The sequence below is a fragment of the Epinephelus fuscoguttatus genome, linkage group LG1, assembly GCF_011397635.1.
Source record: "Epinephelus fuscoguttatus linkage group LG1, E.fuscoguttatus.final_Chr_v1".
NCBI lineage: Eukaryota > Metazoa > Chordata > Actinopteri > Perciformes > Serranidae > Epinephelus > Epinephelus fuscoguttatus.
Window position 1 is genome coordinate 21,129,769 of NC_064752.1, and position 11,461 is coordinate 21,141,229.

Consider the following 11,461-nt stretch of genomic DNA (forward strand, 5'->3'; position numbering starts at 1 on the left):
GTTCAGATAAAGACAAGTGTTTGTCTGTGAATGCTGTGAGTTATACTGAAGCTGATTTGTGTAGTTGTGTTTGAAACTGTCGCTATTAAGCTGTGTTTAATGTGTGTTTAGGTTGTGTTTTGAATCAACTAAACTTCACAGCACTTACAGAAACCCCTCCTCTGACTAGTGTTTTGAAGGTGTAACTGCAGTCTAAATTTTACAACAGTGTAATCCTGGTGTGTAGGCTTTGATGAATCCCGCTTAAGGTCATGAAAACACAACAATTCTTATTTCCAGGTGATTACACACACAAGAAAAAATACTTATTATATAATATTCAATTTCTGCCAATATATCCCCGTAAATCCTGCACACTGGACCTTTAAATGAGGAGGCAAGGCACAATGTTGTTTGCCTTCCTCGTCTTTCTGTCTGAGATACATTCCATACTTGGTAAAATAAGCCCTATTAGTCTACTGCCCATCTCTTACAGTTATTCTGACAGTCAGTTTCTGCGCCTTAGTAGCGTTGCCAAACCTGCAGATGACCGGCAGAAAGACCAAACACTGTTTAAAGGCAGTGTCCAGTAAGACTGGGTTCATGACATGGAGGAAGTTGCTCAGCCTGCTGTAACAGTCCAGTGAATCATACACCAGTCATAACGCGCCACTCCATCAGGTGGAAATCCATTCCAGTAACAAGGTATTTTTTATGGCTGCAACAGCTGATCGGAATATCATGTAAACTCCAAAGTCTGTGTTTATTTCAGAGAGGCAGAGACAGAGAGAGAGAGAGAGGGAGAGAGAGCTGGAGGGGGAGGGAGGGAGGCTTTTTCTTTGCAATCTCAACCTCTATCCTTCACTCGATTTGTGGTTTGCACCCGGAATACCAGCTGGAAAAACACCGACTTTCCTGGAAATCCATGACTGGTGAGTCTAGAGACGGATTTTTCCTGCATATACAGACTGAAATAACTTATATGATAAACTTTATTTTATGGCAACTGACTGAAAAGCCGTGTCAGTATCCTGCTACAAAACATGCATGTGTTTATTGTGCTGTGCGCCTCAAAGTTTTTACGCAGCGGCTCAACAGGTGTCCGTCTGCGCACCGACCTGTAGTATTTCGCACCGGAGCCATTATTCATTTTGATAGATAGGCTCCAACAGGTCTCAACAGGACAGCAGATTAATCTGTGTTCCCGCTCTTTTCTAATGAAATCAGACAGGCTGCGGTCATTACACATAATCCTATTCAACAATTAGGCTTGGATAAATATCCTGTCCTTTTCTGGTGCGATAAGGAAGAAGTGTGCCGTGCGCTCAAACGCAGAAAACACTCCGCTTTCTTCCCCCCTCTCTCCTGCCATCCATCCCTCTTTATCTTGTTATTCTTTGCGAATTCGGTGAGTAATATGGCTCCTAAATATTTGTGTTGCGGAGGCAGTTATTGTATAAACATAGAGGATATGAACACAGCGAGGAAAAATGTTTACAATCACAAATTCAGATTCAAAGCCAAGGAGGTTTATGGAAACTATTATACATGATGTAAGAGTGGATTCAATTAAAGTTAAGTTACTACGCGTGGATGCAAAATACTGTATGCATGGGTGTTGTAGTTTGCCCTTCCAATAGGCTACTTAAGTCTCTCTTGGTTATTTATTTATTGGATTGGTGGAGGCAAGGAGACGTAAACACTGTGGGTTGAGGAGAGCAAAGAAATCTTTACTCAACCAGCATCACCCCATTTTAATACCAAAACCAGGATGACAGTTATGAGTCATTTTCTGAGGGTGCTCTGCTGAAAAACCTCTCAGCTGTGTTCAGTCAAAGGTTTTTTTCCCTCCCACTCTGAGCACTAAACACTTGGTGTTTTTTATTCTTCCTTTCCCTGAGTGCAAGCAGCCACAGATAAAAGATTTAGTCATAGCCATTTTAGAAATTAATTTAATAGGAATAAAAAATTATTTTCCTGCAGGATTTCTGTTTTGTCAATCAGCAACACATCTTCCTTCCTTCCTCTCTTGAACCTTGAATGATTACTGTCATGTTTACATATACGTATGTGTATTTTTCCTCTACCTCACGTGCCCATAGTCTTAAAGTTTTTATCATTTTATCTATTAATTTAGCAGGTTTACTTTCGCTGTAGCAGACAGAATGACTTTTATTGTCACTGGCATTATAGATTCCAAGCAGCACTTTTATTCTTAGTTTTGTTGTTGTTGTTGTTGTTGTTGTGAGGAATGATTCAATATGCGTGGGATGTGATGGTCTCCTTGGCAAAATAACACACTTGATAATTCTCTTTTGTTGGATGATAATAAAAAAATAAGTGGTTTCAAACAAAGTGTCCTAAAAAGGCCAAATGACGTGTTTCAATTCACAGATGTGTCACACAGAGACAAGTCTGCACAAGCAATGTACAAAAAAAAACCACCCACTTGCCTCCATGGCAACGGGCTTATTTCAATCTACTCTCTTAAAAATCAATACCCCATACTGTCCAGATAAATTATATGATTAAGATTTTCCGGCAGCATATTGGCATGTTTTATACGTGCGAGTGGTCTTGCTGTGTTTTGCAGCGTCAAATATGTTATCAGTTACGCTGCAGTGTAGGATTTTTATAAATCATGCAACACCAGCAGCATTTTATTGCCTCCTTTTCTCCAATCACACAGATTGTCCACTGCTGTGTCGTTGATGGGATTTGCCACCCTCCCCTTTGTGTGAGTGTTAAAGGAAGCCAGCTGGACAGCGAAAGGCAAAGAGCAGGATAGAGATTTTAGCCAAGGAATACTGTACAACCAAACCAACAAAGAAAAAGGATTACAGGAGACATCGAGCTGTATTTAAGTTTCATAATGCGTCTGAATGCATATATACTGTATATTGTTGAACCTTTTTTTTAAAACTAAAAACTACTTAAGTGTGTATAAAGTAGGAAAAACCTCAACCAGCTGCAAAAGTTAAAGCTTTACTCGCACATAGATGAAGGCAGTATTTACAGTATACCTTGAGAAGGACCCCTCCACCCAATAATCCCAATATTCTCTTTAAATCTTGCAACTTCCACCTAAGAAATACAATCAAAATCAAATCAGTTGCATCTTTTCCTGACCTAGAAAAGCTTATTCATGCTTATATATTCTTGGGCCTCGACTACTGCAATGCACTGTATACGTGTCTAAATCTTCGGTAACTTGGCTTCAACTAGCGCAGAATGCTGCAGCTCGTATTTTAACTGGGACAAATCGTAGGCCACATATCACCCCAGTTCTCGCCTCCCTCCACTGGTTGCCAGTTAACTTCAAAATTGATTTTGAGCATGGGTGCAGATCCCGGGGGGGACGGGGGGGACATGTCCCCCCCAAATTCTAAAAAACACAAATTTTCCCCCCCAATTCTAAATAGCTTAAATGATTGAAATTGAACAAATGTATACAGTAGTCCTATATACTGGGAGAAAGGGAAGATGATGAGGAGAAATGGGAATCCGTGAGAGGCGAGAGATGAGAACATGAGTGGACATAACATGCCTGAGACCCTGAAACTAGAAGTAGCATTAACTAACAGCGAAGCAGTGAAAAGGAGGGTGATGGCTGGTTCCATGTACTACTGGCTGTTTAAGAGAAATAAACAGTAAAGGTAAGCATATGATTCTCTTTGTAGTGCTTTTTGAATGACTTGGTGATGAGCCTCTATGAAATCGTGAAATATGCTGGCAATCTCTGTGGACATGATTTGCACGCGTGCAATTAAAAAAAAATCACAACTGATTGTGTCCCCCCCCAAACTTGTCATCAGATCTGCACCCATGATTTTGAGGTTATTTAAATAACTTTTAAAGCTCAACATGGTTTAGCAACAAGTTATATAACTGAGCTTCTGACCACCTGTGCTCCAAGTCGTGACCTGAGATCCTCGACCCTCACTAGTTGTCCCTAGATGAAGGCTGGTGGCTAGAGGTGACCAGGCTTTTACCATCGAGGCCCCGAAGCTCTGAAACTCTGTGCTTGAGGAGATTAGACTGGCACATTACCCGTTTTTAAATCATTGCTTAAAACATATTTTTTATAGGAAAGCTTTCCCCTTTAATGCCTGATTTGTACTACTGTGATTTGCAACATCTGCATTTATTTCCTTTGTACTGTTAAATTGTCCTATTTCAGTGCACTCTGTGAAGCACTTTGTTACCTTGTGTAGATAAGTGCTATAAAAAAAATTATTATTACTTCAGTTATGCTCAAAATGTCGCCCCCTCAATATGTTGATAAAAATATGAATAAATAAAAAAATGCCATGCTACCACAGGCAACCATGTATGGGGTGCCGTTTGTAAAGTGTCTCACGATGAAAATAACATCAACATTTTGCCACATTTAGCTTCAAACAATGTTTAAAAAAGTATTGTGATTTTTTTAACGTCACCTTTTACCACATTTACAGCAATATTTGTTAACTTAGAAATATATTAAATAGTTAAATCTAAATATTAAATGTGGCACCTAAATGTTAAATGTTAAATCTAAATATTAAATCTAAATCTAAATGCTAAATCTAAATCTAAATCTAAATATTAAATCTAAATCTAAATGCTAAATCTAAATCTAAATATTAAATCTAAATCTAAATCTAAATCTAAATGTTAAATCTAAATGCTAAATATAAATATAAATGTTAAATCTAAATATTAAATCTAAATCTAAATCTAAATGTTAAATCTAAATGTTTTGGGTGAAACTAAATATTTAGCTAATATGCAAATTCACACTGCCAGTCACCGGAAGTACCAAAATAAAAGTTCGAGATGGTCAGACTGTTTATAGAATCAAATAACAAATTAAAACCAACTTATCGGGGGAAATGGACACTTGAACATACATTAGCGTGATAATAACTACCTAAAATAACAAGAAACGTGTTTGGAGAAATTTTATTTGATGTGTACTTTGAGTTGTTAGTGTCCCTTCGGAGGGATTAACAACCTAAGCTAAGCTAACAACCGTCAGTTCTTAGCCCCGTTAGCAGTGTCTGTAATGACTCATTAACTCTTAAATGGTCCGTGAAAAAAATATTTTTTTCCAGCGGATGTCTTAGTTACAACATGATTGAGCTAGCAAAGCAGTTTTGTGTTGCGATGTGTGGTATTTATTCAGTTTTGGGAAATCACGATGTCTAGAAAGCACCAGTGGCGCAGCAGCAGCAAAGCTATCAGGACGTCATCTGTTAAATGTCTCCCATTGTCGGATACGACATTAAACTACTCCAGTTAGCTCAATCATGTTGTAACTAAGACATCCGCTGGAAAAATATTTTCTTAACGGACCGTTTAGAGTTAGTGAGTCATTACAGACACCGCTAACGGGGCTAACAGCTAACAGTTAGCCTCGCTAATCTACGATAACCATGTTATTAATTTCAGACCATGTAATGTTTGTTCAGTCATAGTGTTTATAGGCTTTACAAACACCAGATTAGTCTAAACGGTGATACAGTGACGTGAAAATGAGATGTGCATATATATATGTTGCTAAACTCCGCTGGTTTTCTACCCGAAGTATTTGTAAACAACAAGGTGATTCCTCAGAAGGGACACTAACAACTCAAAGTACACATCAAATAAAATTCTCCAAACACGCTTTCTTGTTATTTTAGGTAGTTATTATCACGCTAATGTATGTTCAAGTGTCCATTTCCGATAAGTTGGTTTTAATTGCTATTTGATTCTATAAACAGTCTGACCATCTCGAGCTTTTATTTTGGTACTTCCGGTGACCGGCAGTGTGAATTTGCATATTAGCTAAATATTTAGTTTCATCCAAAACATTTAGATTTAACATTTAGATTTAGATTTAGTTTTAATATTTAGATTTAACATTTATATTTAGCATTTAGATTTAACATTTAGATTTAGATTTAGATTTAATATTTAGATTTAGATTTAGATTTAGCATTTAGATTTAGATTTAATATTTAGATTTAACATTTAGATTTAGATTTAGATTTAGCATTTAGATTTAATATTTAGATTTAACATTTAGATTTAGATTTAGATTTAATATTTAGATTTAGATTTAGCATTTAGATTTAGATTTAGATTTAATATTTAGATTTAGATTTAGATTTAATATTTAGATTTAACATTTAGATTTAGATTTAGATTTAATATTTAGATTTAGATTTAGCATTTAGATTTAGATTTAATATTTAGATTTAACATTTAGATTTAGATTTAGATTTAATATTTAGATTTAACATTTAACATTTAGGTGCCACATTTAATATTTAGATTTAACTATTTAATATATTTCTAAGTTAACAAATATTGCTGTAAATGTGGTAAAAGGTGACGTTAAAAAAATCACAATACTTTTTTAAACATTGTTTGAAGCTAAATGTGGCAAAATGTTGATGTTATTTTCAGCGTGAGACACTTTACAAACGGCACCCCATAACCATGCACCACTGCTCTAAACAATGATTGGCAAATATAATCATAATCATACACTTGCGTAAGTTACATGTTGGACCATGCTTGTCCTCTCAACTAGTCACTATGTCACAAAACCGCAGTGACATGTGCATGTCTTAAACTTAACCTGAGATTTAAAGGGAGGACAGAGCCACTTTCCTACTTCAGCAGGTGGATGTAAAATGGTAAATGGACTGCACTTGTAAAGCACCTTTCTAGTCTGACCACTCAAAGCACTTTTACACTACGCCACGTTCACCCATACATGATGCCACCTGCTACACAGCAATCATCCACTGGTGTTTTGGGGTTCAGTATCTTGGCAAAGGATACTTTGATATGCAGACTGGAGGAGCTGGGGATCAAACCTCCGATTATTTAAGTAGTAGATGACCCACTCTACCTCTGAGCCACGGTGCTGTAGTTGCAAACTCTGCACAGTGAAGGACAGATGTTAAAGTAACAATAAATTAAACATTAAAAAAAATTGAGTGAAGAGGAGAGGAAATAAAAGTGTGTGTCAATTTTAAACGTGTTTTCTTTATGTTTCCAGGTGTTAAACAGTGTGGATTTCTGTAACAAATGGACTACACATCAAGACAACACTGATTTACACCTTCTCCAGCATGTGAAGGATATCTTCTTTTAAATATAAAGTTGCACAGGTCATTACGCTGCAAGTGTTGGATCCAAACTGAGTAAACACACCACTGAAACCTGTTGTACCATACATGTTTTGGCCGACAGTTTGAGACGCACTGTCACTACAGTTTTCCATGATATGACTGGATCTGTAGGTGACCGTCTCACCTACCATGATGGAATCTGGTCTGTCACCCTCCACAGACCCTCCTCGCCTCAGCACCAACAGCTACGTCAATAACAGCAACAACAGCTGGAGCGGCCTCCTCGACGCTGACTCCCTGAGGAGCAATCACACCCTGACTCTGCATGGCTGCTTCCACAACGCCCTACTGGGGGTCTGTCTGGGACTTCTGTCTCTCCTCACCATTATGATGAACCTGCTCGTCCTCTACGCCATCAAGAGAGAGAAGAGCCTGCACACGGTGGGGAACCTCTACATCGTCAGCCTGTCTCTGGCAGATCTGATCGTGGGGACCACAGTTATGCCTCTAAATCTGGTGTATTTGTTGGAGGATGAATGGAAGCTGGGACGGGCCGTCTGCCAATTTTGGCTTATTATGGACTATGTGGCGAGCACGGCCTCAATTTTCAGCTTGTTTATCCTGTGTTTGGATCGATACCGCTCCGTCAGACAGCCGCTCAAGTACCTGAAATATCGCACAAGGGGAAAGGCGAGTGTGATGATTTCTGGAGCCTGGCTGCTGTCGATGATGTGGATTATTCCAATTTTAGGATGGAGGTCTTTCACACATGTGGACCTTAAACCCGAGGAGGAGAACAAGTGTGACACGGATTTTCGCTTTGTCACGTGGTTTAAAGTTATCACTGCTGTCTTCAACTTCTACGTGCCCTCCATTTTGATGCTGTGGTTTTACACACACATCTACTTGGCAGTGAGGCAACATCTGAGGGACAGAGAGAGAATCATTCATCCGACCGATTCATTTGGGGAAAACGAGCATGGACAAAATGCCCAAACACCAGTGAGAAATCACTCCACATCACCCAAGAGGGAATGTAACGTCCCGATGAAACTCTCAAAAAAACAGCGCCTGTTGGACCAGAACACTCTAGATCAGCCATATTCCCTCGAGGATTCTGATAAAACTAAAACAGCTTCATCCAGATCTCACAGAAAAATTGGTGTGAAGTGCCAGCAGACGTCATTGCTTGCCATGACAACCAAAAGACTCAGAATGGCACAGAAGGTCAAAAGGTGCTCCCTGTCTCCTGAGGAGAAGCAGTCAGACACTGAGGTGCCCCTGAGTCAACCTCCGGTGCCAAAGGACATTATTTGTCCAGAGGGGAATAATGATTACAAACTTCAGACATCTTTAAACGAATGCCACGTCACAGTGCCAAAGTCAGTGAGCGGCGTCTGTGATATCAGTCAGGTTTCAGACGTGCAGAGATACACCTCTGTGCTCGACAACAACTACAACCCCAGTCACGCTCTGCCCTGGATAGAGGAAGGGGTCGAAGATGCCAAATTAGACCCAGCTAACGCCGTGACCCTTAGACAGACGTGGCAACGGTTTATTGACCAATCACGTCAGCGTATCCAGAGCCTGAGGATCCATAAGGAGCACAAGGCAGCCAAGCAGCTCGGCTTTATAATTGCTGCTTTCTTGCTGTGTTGGATACCGTACTTCATAGCTTTCATGGTCATGGCATTCTGCAGAGAGTGCGTGCACCACGACCTCCACATGTTCACCATATGGTTAGGATACATGAACTCCACTCTCAACCCTTTTATATACCCGCTCTGCAACGGGAACTTCAAACGAGTCTTTAAAAATATTCTCAACATTCATTTGTGACAGTTAGCGGCAGGCAGAGCAAAGAGGCAGAACAAAATCATGGGCATCTAAATGTTGCTGACATTCACAGATAATTGAAGGGGACAACTGCTGCATCAATTAAATGTCTTTTACACCCTCGCATGGGTGAGCTTTATCAGTGTAGATAGAACTGTATATGTCCTTTGAGCATCAGTTATTTTCAGTTTGTTTTAAATTTTATTTTTGTATCTAACTGCCCGCTGATTCAGACTCATGGCAACAGTTGAGGATAATGTCTGACGATAATGTTATTTATTTTGTCTGTGTTATGCTAATCATAATAAAGTGTATCTGAGGCTGGAGACCTTTAAACTCCAAAGAATTTGATCTCTCACCCTCGGGAATCAGGAGCATGAGTCCAGTGTGTTGGCTCTGGTGCAGAGCGGAGGGCAACTATGTCTAAAATGTGTTTTTAAAGAAAATATTTTATTTATTTATTTATTGTTTTTTGCACTATCTGTGTACAGAGCCAGAGTTGTAACATGAAACAAAACATTTTACAAACATGCATTTGTGAGCAGTTGTCACATTGTTTTCTCATCATTGCCACAGGATGTGGGACATTAGCTGGCCTTTCTAATGACAGTCCAGGAAAAACACTGATCTTGCCAAGTGTCTGACGAGCTGTGACCCCCCGGGAGCGCTGATTTGGGATCTGTTCAGTTGTTTCTTTATTCCCCCCCTTCCTTATAGAGTTTTTAAACATGCAAGCTTTTAATGATTTATTGTGTTTTTAACACATTAAAATTACCATCTTCATAGTAATCTGGAGGAAGCTTCTGGTCTTGTTTTATCTGTTTGTCTTTTGTCAACTCTTTCCTATTGTCCTATTGTCAAGTGGAATAGATGAGTGTATCAGCAAGGGACTCCTTAAAAACTGGATAGGTGTGGTTTTGCAGGACATTGCAGTGCACGCTTCAGTGAAATAGAAAGTTGGACTGAGCGGTAAAGTACGGGCTAAAATGAGGCACAAGTATGAAAGCTTACAGAATATACCATTCATGTTTTCCTATAACTTGTATATCTGGCCTCACATCTATATGTGTGGGCGGCACAGTGATGTGGTGGTTAGCACTGTCACCTCACAGCAAGAGGGTTCCTGGTTCAAATCAGGGAGGGAGCCCCTCTGTGCAGAGCCTGTGTGTTCTCCTGATGTCAGTGTGGTACACCCGGGTACTCCGGCTTCCTCCCACAGTCCAAAGACATGCAGGTTAACTGGTAACTCTAAATTGTCTGTAGGTGTGAATGTGAGCGTGAATGGTTGTCTGTCTCTATGTGTCAGCCCTGTGATAGTCTGGTGACCTGTCCAGGGTGTACCCTGCCTCTCGCCCAGTGTCAGCTGGGATAGGCTCCAGCACCCCCGCAACCCTCAAGAGGATAAGCAGTTAAGGAAATGAGTGAATGAGACCTCATCAGTCATTGACCAGGCTGCTTTTCCACCCTTTACTTCAGTACATACTTTAAGTTTTTAAGACATTTTTGATTTCTATACAAATAAAGTTACAGTAAGTATTTAAAACCAGACAGGACCAAAAGATGTGACGGCAAAGTCTAGGTTAATGTACAACGTTTAAGGTTTTGCTAGCTTATTCAAAAGATGACAATGACCCAAGATGACCCAATGTGAGCCGATGACAGGGAGCATCAGGCACACATCATTATGTGTGACCCAAGACACCTGTCCCCTGTCAGCAAAGACATAATTTGAAGAGATGCTATCCCAGCAAGCATTTTTTGGTTTAAAAAACGTCTAATAGCCGTCTACATGAAGACCTGACGTCTAGGTTAAATCACAGCTTAAATTGGGGCTATCAGTGAAAATTTGGTAGACGTCTAACCATAGCCAAAGTGTAGACGTCATCAATTATACGGCTATGTAGAGACCATGTCCAAAAATGGAGATAAACATATTTTAATTACTGTTGACTCTCCATACATGATTGAATATCATACCGCACGCCATCTGCAATGGCTAAAATTTAATCAGTTTCAAAATTAAATTGACTAGATTTGGGTTACATGTAGCTAAACTAAATCGGAGCTAAATATAGCCAATACGTTTAAATCACGACTATTGCTTGCTGGGTATTAACAGAACAAGTAACATTTATTTCTACGTATATGAATCAACTTGATTGACATTGTCCCACTGTTTTGTTTTTCTTTAAAACACCACCCTTTACAAAATGACTGCTGAGCTTTTAACACTCATGTGTTTTATGAGGTGACGCAGCACCTCTTTTCATGTCATTAGCCAAAGAGCACAGAATGTTATTCCAAAAAGCCACCATAAATTTGAAGCTTTTGTGATGCATTTGTATTGATTTGATATTTGGAGAAAAAGCACAAAGTGCATGCATCAGGCTCCAGAGACAAAGCACTACAGCACAATTATGTCTGCTATGAGAAAAAGCAAAGCCTCCTGTTGTAGGAAACAAAGTGAAATGGCACGACAGTTAGCACATTATATAAAAAATATCAATATCAAAATTGTTTTCTGACTTCAGAGGCCC

General features: G+C 39.4%; 1 protein-coding gene across 1 annotated transcript; it reads left to right on the forward strand.

Annotated features, from left to right (window-relative positions):
* The first annotated feature begins 827 nt into the window (after positions 1 to 827).
* hrh1 (histamine receptor H1) lies at positions 828 to 9,650 on the forward strand. Its single transcript, XM_049589011.1, has 2 exons — positions 828 to 911; positions 7,016 to 9,650. The coding sequence occupies exon 2, from the start codon at positions 7,278 to 7,280 to the stop codon at positions 8,925 to 8,927; it is 1,650 nt and encodes a 549-aa protein (XP_049444968.1). The 5' UTR covers positions 828 to 911; positions 7,016 to 7,277; the 3' UTR covers positions 8,928 to 9,650.
* The last annotated feature ends 1,811 nt before the right edge of the window (positions 9,651 to 11,461 follow it).

Excerpts from the sequence above, each read along its gene's own strand:
- hrh1 (XM_049589011.1), top strand. The coding sequence starts at position 7,278 with ATGATGGAATCTGGTCTGTCACCCTCCACAGACCCTCCTCGCCTCAGC.